Raw genomic sequence first — 17,288 nt, 5'->3', positions numbered from 1 at the left:
TGTTTGTTGCTGGTGGCTGACAGCCCTGGCGATATCGCTTCCATTCTCATGTATCCTAGGCCTCTTCTCATCACTCATCACAACAAGCATGGGTACGACACTATCACATTAACCACCGTCCACCTCAGAACACAGACTAAATTTTTTGATATGAACTGCCATGATAAAACCCTCACTGCAACGGTAACTAACCTGAAAATGCGCGTATGTGCAGTGGCGAGGAGATACGTGTGGATGTACGCAGAGATCCAGTTCTTCACTCATTTTTTCTACAGATATGTAAGCAAAACAGAGCATACTCTGCTCACACCGCCTGAAGTTTCTGAATGATTTGTGATGCAAGTGTTGATGTATAAATGGTAGTGGAAGGAAGAGGTCTAGAAGTTTTTTCATGGTCTGGATGCAAAATCTTTCCGAGCCTTTTGTTGCAGCATGTTGCAAGGAACTACGTGCAATGCTATATAGCAGCTCCTGAAAGAGGATTCAGTAGCATGTGTCATGGTGTACAAACTATGTCAGGCATATGGCTCTGCTCTGCTCTTGTCCAGGGCAGGAAGTATGTAAAAATCCCATTAGAAATCTTCAAGATAAGCAAGTAAACAAACTTTTTTTTTCTTAATTACTACTCTCTCCGACAGTTTCTTTTTACGGGTAACTGGATCTGACAGTACTGGCTGCAACTATCATGAATCTGCTCTTAGCATCTGCACTTGGTCCGTCGGCCTAGAGCCCATGAGGAAGTCTCGGTACCACTTCGCCGACATCTTTGGAGTCCTCTTCTGCGTTCCATAATCCACATGATACAGCCCGAACCTTACCGTAAAACCGAAAGTCCACTCGAAGTTGTCGATGATACTCCATACGAAGTAGCCACGCACGTTTGCTCCTTTCCTGTAAGGGACAGAAAAGAGTTAACACTTCCAAAATGCAGAGTTGCAGACGAAGCTTCTTATTTCGATATCATATTTTATGAGTGCGTGTGACAAATGGAAACAATTGCCTGCTTTCTAGGATACTTTTTGAACGGGCTTGCCTAAAATGACTATAAAAGGAAATATATTTGGGGAAACAAAATAAAATAGAAAAAATAATATAGCAAACATGCAATTTGTCAAGTCTCGTCCTTTTGCCTAGTATTTTCCTCATGGAACACGGCAAATGTCATGTTTTTCTAGTACCCGACAAAATGCACTCAGCAAACAACCTGACACTAGGAAAAGTTCGAGATTCGAGTAGTGGGTTGCATGTCACCTGACTGCTGAAGAGAGACATGTGAGATAACCATGTAGGTAGTTCACTCTTTCAACGTCATTGATCAATTTGTCCATAGTGTCATTGCTGTGTTGCGAGTAACCTGAAAAAAAGCATAAGGTAACACATGATCATTGTGAACGTATGGAAGCAAAGGAGAAGGCGCTAGAAGCTTCTAGATCTTCAGCGAGTTTACATAATGCATTGCGAATTCGTGAGTCCATTGCCACTCACCATTTTCAGTAACATAGAGAGGTGTGTTCTTGTATCTCTGATTAACATACTTGACGATCTGCTCCATACCCTCTGGAACATCATAGTAACCATCGAATGCAGTCTGCAACCATACGAACATGTGACGAAGAGAAGAGTATGTATAGGATGGCAACACTGATCAAAGCAGTTCTTACGGGTTTCCCAATTGCCACGCCATCTCTTTCACCTGTAGCTAGGACTAGTGCATTCGCCTCATAAGCCTCATAAGCCTTAAGGTCGCATGGAGAAGAGATGCAATCCTTGACATAAATTGTCGTGTAATGGTTTATACCGATAAAATCCGCCTTGTTCTTCTGCAGTAAGCTCTTCTCTTCTGGGGTGAACTTTGGTAAGTTGGATGATAACAACTTGTGCATTTCTCTGGGATAATCACCAAAGAATATCGGCTCCAAAAACCTAAAGAAGAAAATAAACATTGAAAAAGATCATAGTACTAATATATTTATTTGTAGCATAACTATGTGAAGTTGACATGAACATTATCATACTAGTTGTTGCACTTGCAAAGGTGAATAAGTAAGAGGACGTACCAATCTACCTCAAAAGACAAGGCACGTCGTGCTGCGAGGATATCCTCTGTGGTATTTGTCAGTGGCTCATACCATTTCATCGCAATCACAATCCCGATCGATCCGCCTTGCGTTGCCTAATTCACACACACACATTCATCAGAACAAGGCGCGGCGCTACTTTTGAGATCCACTGAAATGGTGCCCATTGCCAAGAAAGCACCTCAACTACGACGGAGCAAGTTTGTTGGGTTCACTCACCTGGTAATTCTTCTTGTAGTTGTGGACGGCGGCTGCATGTGACAGCAGCATGTTATGAGCCGCGACATAGGGTTCCCGATGAGAGTTCCCGCTCTCGCAGGTCCCGAACGGCGCGGAGCAGCGTGCCGGAGGGTACTTGCCCAGCACGTAGGCGAGCCTGGTGAACAGGTTGGGCTCGTTGAACGTCGTCCAGAACTTGACCCGGTCACCAAACGCCTTGAAGCACACGTCCGCATAGTAGTCGAACTCCTCCCTGGGGAAACGCATTATTGTTTTTAACGATGCAAGGTAAGCGCTCTGCCGGTTTCATCAAGACAGGGAAAGAGAAGAGAAACAGAGGAGCTGCACGTACCGGATTCCGGCGCCCAGCCAACCGCCGTATCGCGTCTCCATCTCGTGCGGCAGATCAAAGTGATGCAGTGTCACAAATGGCTCTATCCCTGGTTGACATTCTTGGCAGTAAGTTTAGATTGCTCTTCGTTGAAGAATGAAGACTATATAGTGGAATGTGTTCCATGTAGGAGTAGCACCTTTCTTCACGAGTGCAGCAATGAGGCAGTCGTAGAAAGCTATTCCAGCTGAATTGACGCCTCCAAGCCGGCCTCCTACGAGGATTCAATTCAGCGGCATTAATTTAGCTAAGCAACTAATTAACCGTGACCACTGAGGCACAAAACTTTGTGGTTGGCATGGTATACTTGGTAGGATTCTCGCCCATGAAATTGAGAATCTGTAGGAGTCAACACCCAAACTATGAATGATCTCCACATCTTCCTGTGCATAACAGTACTGTCAGAATACATGGGCAAGCACAGTTAAGATGCGCCATGTCAATTACTAGTGATTTTTGTCTTTACCATGTACCGGTGGTAGTGATCATCCGCTACATCCCCGTTCCGTCCATCATCGATTCCCCTAGCTGTAGCGAATCAAAACTTTTTGAGAGAAAAGCACGAGTTTCAACTTCTAAAATTATAAATAGAGGATCACATTCACATCTGCTCGTCAACTGTTCTTTCTTTTAGATAACATGCAGGTCAACTGTTCTGATGTTAGTTGGTCCAATGGTCATACAATAAGGGAATATCCTCCTCTATATCTTATATAATTGTTATAGAGGGAGAAGAAAAAGGATAAGCGCAATTCTATAACCACTCGCCTTATTATCCGCAAAATGTTGTTGCAGTTGTGGGATCACTCTCTCATGATAAGAATGGGGATCTACTGACTTGCAGGAAAGAAAGAAAATACCCGCAAGTAGGACGTTTCATCCTGAGTTAAACTCGAGGAAAAGGCAGGGCGTTCGCGGCTAGCCTCCAAGTTTTCTTATAGTCCGGCCTCTAGATCACCCTACTCAACATTGAGTCTTTACCAAAAAAGGGTTTCCCCGCTTTGTATTACAAAGCAACCAACACCGAATACAGAGATCGCTGTGGCGAGCAGCACAACACACCAAAAGAAAAGGAAGAAGAAACAAATGCCAACTACAGCAACTCGGCAAAGCACGGATGACCCGCCACCGCGGCGCCCACCGGATAAAAACCACCACAGACCGAGGTTCCGAACCGCCGCGTACCAAGCAGCACCTCCAAGAAGGAATGCGACGCCGACGACGCTGCTACCCGAACGAGCCCTAGGGTTTCCCCCGGCACGCGGAGGGAGGTGGAGAGTGAATACCACCGACACCCTCCAGGAAGGAATGGTGGCACCCGCAGGTGTCACCACGTCGGGGCCGAAGCCGGCAGGGATTTCTCCCGCATTCCCAGACCCAACCGCCCAACCGGATGAAACCGACCCGCCAAACCGTCGCCCACCCCCATGCGCCAACGCAGAAGCGCCGCCACCAACGCCGCCTCACTACGAACACCACCACGAGGCCAAGAGGACCGGAGAGAAGCGCACCACGACGGGAGCAGCAACACCGACGCCGAGCGGGAGGGAACCACCTCCACCGCCGTCGTGCGGGAGGCCCATGCCTCCGGCACCGTCGCGGTAGCCGTCCGGACATGGCCGCGGGGCATGCCGGGCCACCCCTGGCCCAGCCAGGCCCGAAGCGGACCCGTTAAGCCCCGCCGGCCACGATGCAGCAGGTCGGCGTCGGCGCCGCCAGCACCCAGCCACTCGTCGCGTCTCCCCCGCCTCCCAGAAGCCACGCCGGAGACGATCCCCGCCGCCGGCCCGCCCAAGCCCAGATGGGGCCCGAAGGGCCCAGATCTAGGCCGAGCGGACGACACCAGATCGCGCCGCTCCGCCGCCGCCCAGCTGTCCGCCTGCGTCGCGCCACGGAGCCCCGCCGCCACGCCAGACCGTCGTCGCCGAAGTGCACCCCCCGGAGCAGCTCCGCCCGCGCCGAAGAGCGACCGGGAGGGGAAGGGCAGGGAGGCCGCCGCCACCAGCAGCCCCGGGGCCAGGCCGGCCGCGGGCGCCGGCGACGGCGGCGGGAGGGAGGGAGGGAGGGGGTGGCTGGAGGGAGGAGGAGGGACGCGCGGCCGGTCGCCCACGGGGGGCGACGCGGTCGCGAGAGAGAAGCGGGGGGAGGAGACCTCCAACATTGAATCTTTCTCCCGCAAAAAAAGAAAACACTGAATCTTTCAAGGTGAACTGTCTTGGACTCCAGTGTTAGAGCATCTCCAACAGCCGCGCAACGCGCCGCGCGCCGTTCGCCTGGTTTGGCGCGGCCGACAGCGCTGGCTCCAGCAGACGCGTCAAAATTGAGCACGCGCGCGTAGCTCCAGTGGCCGCGCTAAACATTGCGTACATTTTTTTAATAAAACGATAAATAAAATTCATAGATAGGAAAAACGATACATAGATATTTTACATAGATCCATAACATAGATAGATAACTACTAGATAGTGCAACGATATAGATAAAAACTACTAGATAGTGCAACTACATACGCAACTACAGCCTACTCCAAGTCGTCGTCGTCATCGTCATCGTCGCCATCCTCGCTGGTCTGGTCCGAGGTATCGAGCCACATGTCTTCCCAACGATCATCATCAGACGTAAAGATCGTCTGACCACCATTCTCAACGATTTCGCACTGGGATAGCGCCAGGGCCTTCCGTCGACGCCTGTCCAACCTCTCATCGCGGCGCCTTTGCGTCTCCTCCTCGCGGCGCCTTGCCCAGTAGGCTTGCTTGTAGGTGACGTTCTCTGGGTGGCGCTGGCGCCACTCTGCCATGACCCGCTCGTCCTCATGGGTGACGAGGAGGCGGCGCTGCCGCTCAGCGTGCTCCGCACGGTCTTGTGCCGTGCGAAGACGAGGCGGCGGGGCGACGTCCAGCGCCTGCCGGAGCGTGTGGACGTCGTGGAAGTTCATCTGCTGGCGCGGCCTGCCTAGGCGCCACGCCGCCGCGGCGTCCACGTGGGCGGCCTCGTGCGCCGTCTCGAAGGTGCCGAGGCCGAGCCGGAGTTGGCCGGACTGAATCTCGGAGTAGAACCCGCCGTTGGGGCGCTGGCGGACGGCGCGGTAGCCCGACGCTCCTCGGCGGCGCGGCGGCATGGTGGCGCGTCGGTGGCGGGGCGCTGCAGCGGTGGCGCGCGTGGCAGCGGAAGCAACCGAGGAAGCGGTGGAGGCGCGCATGGCAGCGGAAGAGGAAGAGAAGTGTGTGGAATAGGCGCGTGGCGAGCGCCGCATTTTATAGGCGCGCCGGAAGCGGTGCGCCAAAAATAGAGCGCGACCTGCCGCCTTTTCCCGCGCGCGCGACTTTCCCGCCACCGCTGGAGCGCGCCGAAACGTCCCGCGCGCGCTAAAAACTCGGTTTACCCGGCGCGCGCCCCTTTTGGCGTGGCTGTTGGAGATGCTCTTGAGGTAATAGGAAATGGTTTATGTCTCTAGCCTGCTAATAATTTGCTAACGCTAAAGTAATCTGGCTACATACATGGTAAATTAATAGAATATCCTGTCCAACTTTGACGAAGCCGAAGGTGATTCGCTGAATTGCTATTTTTTACGGCGGGGAACCACCGTGTATGTCAGGTATCAATGCCAAATTCGCTTTTGGGCCATGGAACCGGTGTCTGCACATCGTGGGGTCATTGCCAAAGCCAAATTTATGGGAACCGAAGCAGCACGTAGCTGCTCCGATACCAAATCAACTGAATTGAAAAAACGAGGCGGAGGTGCAGCTTGGTGCGTGCGCTTCTGAGGAGCAGAGGTTGAGAGAGACGAGAAAATCGCGCGTGGCACCTAAATTTAATGTTTGTTTATTCTCAGATATACAGGCCCCCATTCTTATAGGATTTGGCACCCCACACATTGCTCGACAACCACACCCTATTGCCAAATCCAAAAATTATGGGTATGGCAGCGCGCATCGCTCGACGATTGTCTTTTTCTCTTCTCAAAATAAATTAATTTATGTCACAATCAGACCCATGTTGCACCAGCGTTTCAAATGACTAGAGTGGAGACAAATAGGAAAAAAGAATTGCGTGAAAGACAAATAGGAAATTTGACAACGATGCCAAAGTGCACGGCGAATTTTTTAATACACCGATTACGACGTTGACGTATACACGCACACACGCGCGCACTCACACAATGCCTACTGAAGATCGGATCAAACTTATGGGTCTTTAAGATCAACGAAATCACCACCGATGTTTACTATCGATGTAAACGTCGCTTTTCATCAAAATAATAATCTGCATTAATGGGACTGCAAAGCGTCAAATCTATGATTTAATCTCTGATAGATTGAGGGTACCATCATCCAACTGCTGATTGGTTCTCGTTATACGGCGATTCGAATTTGGCCACGCACCGAGTGTGTGGATGCGGCTAGCTATCGCTGTCTTTGTTTCGTACAGCAGGGTGGAAGGGAACCACTCATTTTCATCTTTACCCCCCTAAGCAACATGGATCACACAATCCTAAGAAAAAGAACACCGACACACACACACATGGTACTGCCATGGATCACGCAAGGACATGGAAGCAGAAAACCGAGAAGATGACTTACAGTTTGTGTGGGTGAAGAAATCCCAGTTGCTGAGGCCCTTGCCGTCCTCCAGGTACGCGCCCTCGATCTGGAAGTAGAAATCACGCTGCGTCGTCAGCAACCGTGCCTTGGGACCGAGGAGAGCAGGAAAGAGAAGCCAACCAACCTGGTAAGCAGACGTGGCGACGCCGAAGAGGAACCCCGGCGGGAACTCGGCTCGGTCGAGCCCTCGCGCCGACGGCACGAGGACGAGGGTCACCAGCGCCGCCAGCATGGCCATCGCCGTCGCCGCCGCGGCCATTTCCCCGTTGCCTCAAGCTAGACTAACTAGAAAGGTTTATGAGGAGGCAGCGGCTAGCCCCTCTCCTGCAAGCTCATTTAGAGACCACAGCAAAGTGGGCAAACAAGGTCCCTCCCTGCAACTGCAATCTAGCAGCGTCCACAGACGAGAGCTCGTACGGCATGGCCCATATTTATAGGCCGCTAGTAATATCCCCATGGTGCACGTGGAATGACATGTGAAGGAGATTATACTAGAACTGTAGATGAAAGAGAATCATAACCTGCCACGGATGGTGACACCTCGGCGGACGAAAGACAAACTCAAAATATCTGTGCAGCTTGCCTCTCCTGTTGATTGGGAATAAGCTAGGGAAGAGGGGGAAATGCCCTTTGGTTTCTAGCGTATATACTCCTACATCATATATGTGGGGAGAATAATAATTACAAAAAAAAAGGTCAAAAAAATTTAGAATTTTTTTTAAATACACTTGACTTTCTCATGCACTCACTGGTATCGCGAACAAAAACCCAGCGTTGAATACAGGGTAAAAAGAAAAAAAAATATTTGCTAGTATTATAGATCACTATTCACACTATTTTGGCCGAAAATTTTGTGTTTTTGGAAAGAAGTCAACGGGCCTTTTTTCCTTTTTGTGGAATTTTTCTTACAAGCGCAATGGAAGATCAACATTATTTTAAAAATATTTTCTGAATTTTTTGACTTTTTATTTAATTACTATTTTTTTCTCATATAGAGTGTATATAAACCCATAGACCAATTTTGTTGCTCAACTCATCACTACTCTGTTGCTCACGATAAGTTTTTACCAACTCTGTGCCCAAGCTCCCACACCACCACCGATCTCCCTCACTGGCCCGACCTCTCCCGCCCGATACCTCCAGCTCGAGCTCCTCCACCCGACACCGCTGCACCACCCGAGCTCACCCGCCTGACACCGCTCCCCGCTCCCCGCTGCCCAATCCAACCCATCGCCGTCTGCCAAGCTCTCTATGCCTTACAAAATGTCATCGAAAGATCATTTGGTATTCTCAAGATGAAAATGCCATCCTTTTCTGGGAACGTTCGCAGCTGTGTTTCTCCCTTTCAACTGTGTTTCTCCTTCTCAGCTGCACTCTCTCAATTGCGACCTCCTTCTCAACTGCGTTTCTCCCGACAACAAAATGTCTTGCTTAGCATGTCTATCACATTATTGGCTGCTAATTATCACAAAATTTCATTTCAACATTCCTTTTCAGTGTGCCATAACAGATCTTAAAGAGGATTGAGTAGCATGTGTCATGGTGTAAAGTATGTCCTACAGTATGGCTGTGCTCTCTGCTCTGCTCTGCTCTTGGGAGAGGACAGAAGTATGTAAATCCCATTGAAAATTTAAAAGTGAATAAACTGTCTGCTGATTGTCAGAAGAAATAGATATATAGCAATAATTTCCTCTCGGCATTTCATTTTCAGTACATCTGATATCCATATCTTCCCTTGGAACTTGTCACCGTTGTTTTCTCGGCTGAATGAATTGGATGCATGAACAGTAGCCATCAGCAGTGATACCCCCACATATGTGACCCAGGCCTCACGATGATATTCTCCTTACAACTATAGACACTGACAGTTGAGGAGTAGGTCGACAGATAGGTAATGTTCACAACATTTCTGATTCACTGGTAGGGGAGGAATCGGAATGCCCATGCGTAGCCCAAGCTGCTGCACGAGCACGACTTGCGTGCCGTGGAGGCAAAAATAAACTTTTTCAAGGAAAATATAACTTTTCTTTTGAGAAATAGTATGCGACTTGTATTTTCATGAGGCCATTGGCCGATATAAATACATGAATATGAGTGGTAAATACACAAAAACCTTGGTCAGTCGTGGGCAGTTAATACATCCCCGCCTGTTGAATACTCCCTCTGTAAACTAATATAAGATTGTTCGGGCCAGTCCTGAGATTTCGGGGGCCCGGGGTGAAATTAGAATTGTATGACCTCAATTTTTTGGTATTAATAAAGAGAACTAGAAACATACGTTCTTTGAAATGATGTCATCGCGGGGGACGGTGGAGACGGTGTGGTCAGTAAGGGTGCACATTGAACATAAACCATGCTACACTACCCGCCACTCTAGAGCAACTCCTTCGCGCGCTCGTTTTGGATCGAGCGATCTACCTCGCTGACACTTTTTTACGGTGCTGTCAAAAATCAGCCATTCGTTTCTCTCGACGTTATGCTCTCGTTCTCCAGTCAATGACAGGTGGGACTGCTTTGCCCGCGGACCCAGCTTGCAGTGTGCGTCCTGTATGTGTGTGGCGTATGTCTTCGGTGGAAAAAAATTTGACCGCGGCGGTCGTGGGCGACGTGGGGTGGGTCGAGCCTGGTGAAACCGTATCAGCCAATCCTCCACTCTCCTCGAGCCCCGCGTCCTTCCTCCCCGCTCTCCACTCCCCATGCTTCCCCATGCAGCCGCCGTGTCTCCCTCGCCGCTCTCTCCATCGCGCCAGAGCTGCTCCGCCCGGAGCCCTTCCCGCCCCCATGAGGAGCCCCCGTCCCTGCCCCGCGTCGGAGTTCAGTGGTAGGGGAGGAGCGGATCGACGACGGCTAGGGTGGGATATCGAGGAGGGAGCGAGCCATTGCAGGGGGGACGGGAAACGAGGGTGCGGTGGAGGTGCAGCTTGGTGTGTGCGCTTCCGAGGAGAAGAGGTTGAGAGAGACGAGAAAATCGCGCGTGGCACCTAAATTTAATGTTTGTTTATTCTCAGATATATAGGCCCCCTACTCTTATAGGATTTGGCACCACACACATTGCTTGGCAACCGCACCCTATTGCCAAATCCAAAAATATAGGTATGCCAGTGCGCATCACTCGACGATTGTGCGTTTTCTCTTTTGAAAATAAATTTGTGTTACAATCAGACCCATGTTGCACCAGTGTTTGAAATGACTAGAGTGGAGACACATAGAAAATTTGACAACGATGCCAACTGATAAGTGCACGCGGCGAATATTTTAAATACACTGATTACGATGTTGACGTATACACACACACGCACTCACACAACGCCTACTGAACATCGGATCAAAATTGTGGGGCTTCAAGATCGACAACACTATCCAAGACGTACGCCTCGCTATCTATGTAAACATCGCCTTACACCAAAATAATAATCCGCATTAATGGGACTGCAAAGCGTCAAACTTATGATTTGATCTCTCATAGATTGAGGGTACCATCATCCAACTATACTGATTGGTTCTCGTTATATGGCGATCGAATTTGGCCACACAGAAACATAATGTGGATGCGGCTATCGCTGTCTCTCTTTCGTACAGCAGGGTGGAAGGGAACCACTCATTTTCATCTTTATCCCCCTAAGCAACATGGATCACACAATCCTAAAAAAAAAAGACCGACACACACACACACACACATGGTACATGGATCACGAAGAACATCGAAGCAGAAAACCGCAAAGATGACTTACAGCGTGTGTGGGTGAAGACATCCCAGTTGCTGAGGCCCTTGCCGTCCTCCAGGTATGCACCCTCAATCTGCAAGTGGAAGCAGAAATCACACTGCGTGGTCAGCAACCGTGCCTTGGGACCGAGGAGAGCCGCAAGGCAAAAAGAGACGACGCCGAAGCCAAGCTCCGATGCACCAACCTGGTAAGCAGACGTGGCGATGCCGAAGAGGAACCCGGGCGGGAACTCGGCGCGGTCGAGCCCTTGCGCCGACGGCACGAGGATCGCTAGCGCCGCCAGCATGGCCATGCCGGTCACCGCGGCGGCCATTTCCCCGTCGCCACCTCAAGCTAGACTGGAAAGGCAACGCCTCTTGGTTTATGAGGAGACAGCCCCTAGCCCCCCTCCTGCAGGCTCATTTAGAGGCGGCAGCAAAGTGGGTAAACCAGGTCCCCTCCTACAACTGCAAATCTAGTAGCAGCGTTGTCTCAAAAAAAAAAAAAAATCTAGTAGCAGCGTCCACGGACGAGAGCTCGTACGGCATGGCCGATGGCCCATATTTATAGGCCACACCAAGTATTGGTTGCTAGTAATATCCCCGTGACTAAGACCCCCGTGGTGCACATGAAATGGCATGTGAAGGAGATTACATAATACTGTAGATGAAAGATAGTCGTAACCTACCACGGATGGTGACATCTCGGCGGACCAAAAACAAAAACTCAAAATATCTGTGCAGCTAGCCTCTCGTGTTGTGTTGACTGAAGGGATGAGGTGACAATGGGATGAGGCACTTATTCGCAGCGTCTTTTCATCAGTCGATGTGCATAGAATTCTACAAATTCCTTTTCATGTGGAGGCCGTTGAAGATTTTGTAGCTTGGCAACATACAACGACTGGGGCCTTTTCCATGCGTTCGACATACCATGTTGACTTCGAGCATCAGTTCGGACAGCACTTGAATTGGACTAGCCCAAGTAGTGCCTCATTAAATGGAGCTTGGAAAGATCTTTGGAAACTGCGACTATCAGGGAAAATCAAACACTTTGGCTGGAAAGTGTTGAAGGGGGTTCTACCATGCTATGATGTCCTTGCTAATAGACATATTCCTCTGATCCCGCAATGTCCTATCTGTTCCATTGGATTGGAAGATACAATATTGCTTGTTCACTTGTACCGGGGCGCACGCAATTTGGACGGAGCTAGGGCTATCACAGGAGATTGAACTGGTGGTTTGCCAGGACCGATCGGGCTCTATTAACCTTGATAGCCTGATCCAGATGCAGTCGTCGGTACATAACATTCTTATAGCTGAGCTCATCCTTGTAGCAATGTGGTTTATTTGGTGGCAAAGGAGAATCCATACAAAAGGTGAGATAGTTTAGATGCCTAAACAAGCAGCAATGACGATCCGGGTCTAGCAACAAATTTTTATGAGCAAACACTCCAAATCAGCCTACTCACAATCGGGATCATATATGGAAGAAGCCTGTGGTGGGAGCTGTTAGAATAAATGTTGATGCTTCTTTTCATGCGGATAGGTTCACGGGATCTTGTGGTGTCTTTGCCCGCGACGACCACAGTAAGTTCCTAGGTGCAGTGACTCGTCTATTACCACATGTGGCAAGTGTAGAAGTAGCAGAACTAATCGCTATTCGATGTGGGGTTAAATCTTGGAGCAAATCTGGGGTGCACGAATTTGGCAGTCGAGTCTGACAGTCTCAATGCACTTGAGGCCATCTCTGATCCAAACACATATATGGGAACAGGCGTGCCAATCATAGCCGAGTGCTCCCTCCTGACACTGGAGTTTGCTAGTATCACTTTTGATCACTGCAATAGAGAGGCCAATTCTTCACCATTCTGTAAACGATTTGGCTATCATTTGATGAATAAAGTTTATGATGCTAAAAAATGACTGAAGGGATGAGGTTTTTTTTATAAGAGGTCCGGCCCATCTCCCCACAACACCTCGAAGCGTTGATGTATTTTATGGCCAAAATGACAACCCACGAAAACATTTGGGCCCAACCCATTGTTTTGTCGCTCAGAGCATCTCTAGCAGACCTCTTAAAATGCGCCGACCCACAAAATAATCGCTCGTTTACGGTTTCTGTTGGAAAACGTAGCATGCAATTTAAAAAAAAAATCATACGCTCACGCAAGATCTATCTAGGAGATGCATAGCAACGAGAGGGGAGAGTGTGTCCACGTACCCTCGTAGACTGAAAGCGGAAGCGTTTGACAACGCGGTTGATGTAGTCGAACTTCTTCTCGTTCCGACCGATCAAGCACCGAACGTACGACACCTCCGAGTTCCGCACACATTCAGCTCGATGATGTCCCACGAACTCTTGATCCAGCAAAGTGTCGAGGAAGAGTTTCGTCAGCACGACGGCGTGGTGACGGTGATGGTGAAGTGATCCGCGCAGGGCTTCGCCTAAGCCCTACGGCAATATGACCAAAGGCGTAAAACTGTGGAGGGGGCGCCGCACATGGCTAGGAATCAATTGATGTGCCTTAGAGGTGCCCCCCCGTATATAAAGGAGGGAGAGGGGAGGAGGCCGGACTAGGGGCGCGCCAAGTGGGAGGAGTCCCACTTGGACTCCTAGTCCAATTCGGCTCCCCTTTTTCCATTTACCGGAAGGGGAAAGGGGGAAGGAGAGGAGTAGGAGAAGGAAAGGGGGGCACCGCCCCCTCCCCTAGTCCAATTCAGACTCCTTCCCTGGGGGGTGGGGGGCGCCACCCCTTGTGGGCTGCCTTGCCTCCCTCCTATGGCCCATATCTTCCCCCGGGGGGTTCCGGTAATCCCCGGCCCCTGTACTCCGATTAGTACCCGATACATTCCGAAACACTTCCGGTGTCCGAATACTATCGTCCAATATATCAATCTTTATCTCTCAACCATTTCGAGACTCCTCGTCATGTCCGTGATCTCATCCGGGACTGCGAACAATCTTCGGTCACTAAAATACATAATTCATAATACAAATCGTCATCGAACGTTAAGCGTGCGGACCCTACGGGTTCGAGAACTATGTAGACATGACCGAGACACCTCTCCGGTCAATAACCAACAGCGGAACCTGGATGCTCATATTGGTTCCCACATATTCTACGAAGATCTCTATCGGTCGAACCGTAATGACAACATACGTTATTCCCTTTGTCATCGGTATGTTACTTGCCCAAGATTCGATCGTCGGTATCTTCATACCTAGTTCAATCTCGTTAGCGGCAAGTCTCTTTACTCGTCCGGTAATGCATCATCCCGCAACTAACTCATTAGTCACATTGCTTGCAAGGCTTATCATGATGTGCATTACAGAGAGGGCCCAGAGATACCTCTCCGATACTCGGAGTGACAAATCCTAATCTCGATCTATGCCAACCCAACAAAACACTTTCGGAGATAGCTGTAGAGCATCTTTATAATCACCCAGTTACATTGTGATGTTTGATAGCACACAAGGTATTCCTCCGGTAACCGGGAGTTGCATAATCTCATAGTCAAAGGAATATGTATAAGTCATGAAGAAAGCAGTAGCAATAGAACTTAACAATCATTATGCTAAGCTAACAGATGGGTCTTGTCCATCACATCATTTTCCTAATGATTTGATCCCGTTCATAAAATGACAACACATGTCCATGGTTAGGAAACTTAACCATCTTTGATTAACGAGCTAGTCTAGTAGAGGCTTACTAGGGACACGATGTTTTGTCTATATATCCACACATGTATGAAGTTTTCGGTTAATACAATTCTAGCATGAATAATAAACAATTATCATGATATAAGGAAATATAAAATAACAACTTTATTATTGCCTCTAGGGCATATTTCCTTCAGTCTCCCACTTGCACTAGAGTCAGTAATCTAGTTCACATCGCCATGTGATTTAACACCTATAGTTCACATCTTTATGTGATTAACACCCATAGTTCACATCGCCATGTGACCAACACCCAAAGGGTTTACTAGAGCCAATAATCTAGTTCACATCGCTTATGTGATTAACACCCAAAGAGTACTAAGGTGTGATCATGTTTTGCTTGTGAGAGAAGTTTAGTCAACGGGTCTGCCACATTCAGATCCGTATGTATTTTGTAAATTTCTATGTCTACAATGCTCTGCATGGAGCTACTCTTGCTAATTGCTCCCACTTTCAATACGTATCCAGATTGAGACTTAGAGTCATCTAGATCAGTGTCAAAGCTTGCATCGACGTAACTCTTTACGACGAACTCTTTATCACCTCCATAACTGAGAAACATTTCCTTAGTCCTCTAACTAAGGATTATTTTGACCGCTGTCCAGTGATCTATTCCTGGATCACTATTGTACTCCCTTGCCAAACTCATGGCAAGGTACACAACAGGTTTGGTACACATCATGCCATACTTTATAGAACATATGGCTGAGGCAAGAACTTCACACCTTACAATACAGACAAGAACTCTTTCTTTGACTGATCCATTTTGAACTCCTTCAAAACCTTGTCAAGGTATGTACTCATTGAAATTCTTATCAAGCATCTTGATCTATCTCTATAGATCTTGATGCCCAATATGTAAGCAGCTTCATTGAGGTCTTTCATTGAAAAATTCTTATTCAAATATCCTTTTATGCTATCCAGAAATTCTACATCATTTCCAATCAACAATATGTCATCCACATATAATATCAGAAATGCTACAGAGCTCCCACTCACTTTCTTGTAAATACAGGCTTCACCATAAGTCTGTATAAAACCATATGCTTTGATCACCTTATCGAAGCGTATATTCCAACTCCGAGATGCTTGCACCAGACCATAAATGGATCGCTGGAGCTTGCACACTTTGTTAACACCTTTAGGATCGACGAATCCTTCTGGTTGCATCATATACAACTCTTGTTTAAGAAATCCATTAAGGAATGCAGTTTTGACGTCCATTTGCGAGATTTCATAATCACAAAATGCGGCAATTGCTAACATGATTCGGACAGACTTAAGCATCGCTACGGGTGAGAAGGTGTAACGCCCGGATAATTAAGCTACAGTAATCCCACGCTAATGGTGCCACGTCACCACGGTTACTGTTGTTAACCTCGCAATGATTTGAAACCGTTTCAAAATTTAAATTCAAATTAATGTCAATAACAAAAGTTTTCAAATATTAAAATAAAAATGCTCGGGAGATGCCATATTTTGCCTAAGTAAATATGGTGTGGTAAACACATTTTTATAAAATGCCTAAATAGTTTAAATTGAAATAAAACGGAAAAGCAAATAAATAAAAGAAAAGAAATTACAAAAAAGAAAAGAAAATAGAACAAAAAAAAACAAAAGCCCCCCCACTGGACCTGGCCCAACTGGGCCAACCCCCAGGCCCAGCCGGCCAGCCCACCCCTCTCCCCTTATCCACTCCCCAGTACCCCCCACCGACACTCCCCCCACCCCACGAAATATCTCCTCCTCCCTCCCTCCCCCGATCCAGAAAGGGATCGAGAGGAGGCCACCGTCGCCGACCGCCCCCGCTGGCCTCGCCCTCGCCTCGCCGGAGCGCTGCCCCGCCGGCCTTCTTCCCCTCCGCCGCGACGTCCTCGGCCTGCCTCCCCAACGCCGCCTCGCTCCACCAATCCTCCCCGAACAACCTCCACGCGCCCGACGCCGCCGATCTCTTCCCTCGACGCCGTCGCCGGAGACCACCTCGCCGGACCCCTACCGCCCCTGTGAGCTCCCCCCTCTCCTCGTTCCCCCTGTGCGCCCTGCCTCTCCCCTGCGCTCGGCTCCGCCGCCCGCCGGCGCCCGCGGACAGCCGCCCCCGGCCAACCACGCGGTGCCCCGCCCGACGCACGCTTCCCCTACTCCTGGCCGCGCGCACCTCGCGTCGAGGCAACGCCTCGCCGGCGGCCTTGCCATCGATCGCCCGCGGCCCCCTCGCTGGCCGTCGCTCGGGTCCGTCTCGCCGGGCCACCGCGCCCCCCTGCCCCGGCCACCTCGGCCCGGCCTCGCCCTACCCCGGCCGGCGCCCTGCCCGCCGGCGCCCCTCTGGGTGCCGCGGCGCACACTAACGGGCGCCCGCGCCCGTAACCCGCACCCGCATCGCCCCCTCTGGGCCACTGCCAAACGGGGCCCGCGCCCCCCCACACAGAACGTTTACAAAAAAAGGAAATGAAATGAAAAAAATATAATAAATAAAATAATAATAATAATAATAAATTAATTAATAAAAATTAATGAATAAATAAATAAAGAAAATAAAAATAAAAATAATTTTAATTAATTAATTAACTAAATTAAT

At 49.2% G+C, this 17,288-nt stretch overlaps 1 protein-coding gene across 3 annotated transcripts; it reads right to left on the bottom strand.

Moving 5' to 3' along the window:
• Positions 1–401: 401 nt before the first annotated feature.
• LOC123051120 (beta-glucosidase 16) lies at positions 402–11,503 on the bottom strand. Of its 3 annotated transcripts, none has more exons than XM_044473907.1 (12): positions 11,199–11,503; positions 11,021–11,087; positions 3,155–3,216; positions 2,996–3,071; positions 2,828–2,902; positions 2,650–2,737; positions 2,298–2,550; positions 2,058–2,173; positions 1,662–1,923; positions 1,486–1,588; positions 1,252–1,354; positions 402–891 (listed from the first exon to the last, which is right to left on the bottom strand). In XM_044473907.1, exons 1-12 carry the CDS (start codon positions 11,325–11,327, stop codon positions 684–686), a joined length of 1,542 nt encoding a protein of 513 aa, XP_044329842.1. In that variant the 5' UTR covers positions 11,328–11,503; the 3' UTR covers positions 402–683. The 3 variants fall into 3 exon arrangements, with proteins under 3 accessions (XP_044329842.1, XP_044329843.1, XP_044329841.1); XM_044473908.1 differs by lacking the exon at positions 11,021–11,087 and adding an exon at positions 7,269–7,335 and having other exon boundaries at positions 11,199–11,494; XM_044473906.1 differs by lacking the exons at positions 11,021–11,087; positions 11,199–11,503 and adding exons at positions 7,269–7,335; positions 7,414–10,984.
• Between the last annotated feature and the right edge of the window lie 5,785 nt (positions 11,504–17,288).

Source organism: Triticum aestivum, chromosome 2D, assembly GCF_018294505.1.
Source record: "Triticum aestivum cultivar Chinese Spring chromosome 2D, IWGSC CS RefSeq v2.1, whole genome shotgun sequence".
Classification (NCBI taxonomy): domain Eukaryota; kingdom Viridiplantae; phylum Streptophyta; class Magnoliopsida; order Poales; family Poaceae; genus Triticum; species Triticum aestivum.
The sequence above is the reverse complement of the archived record's forward strand: the minus strand, read 5'-3'. Positions and strand labels throughout refer to the sequence as shown.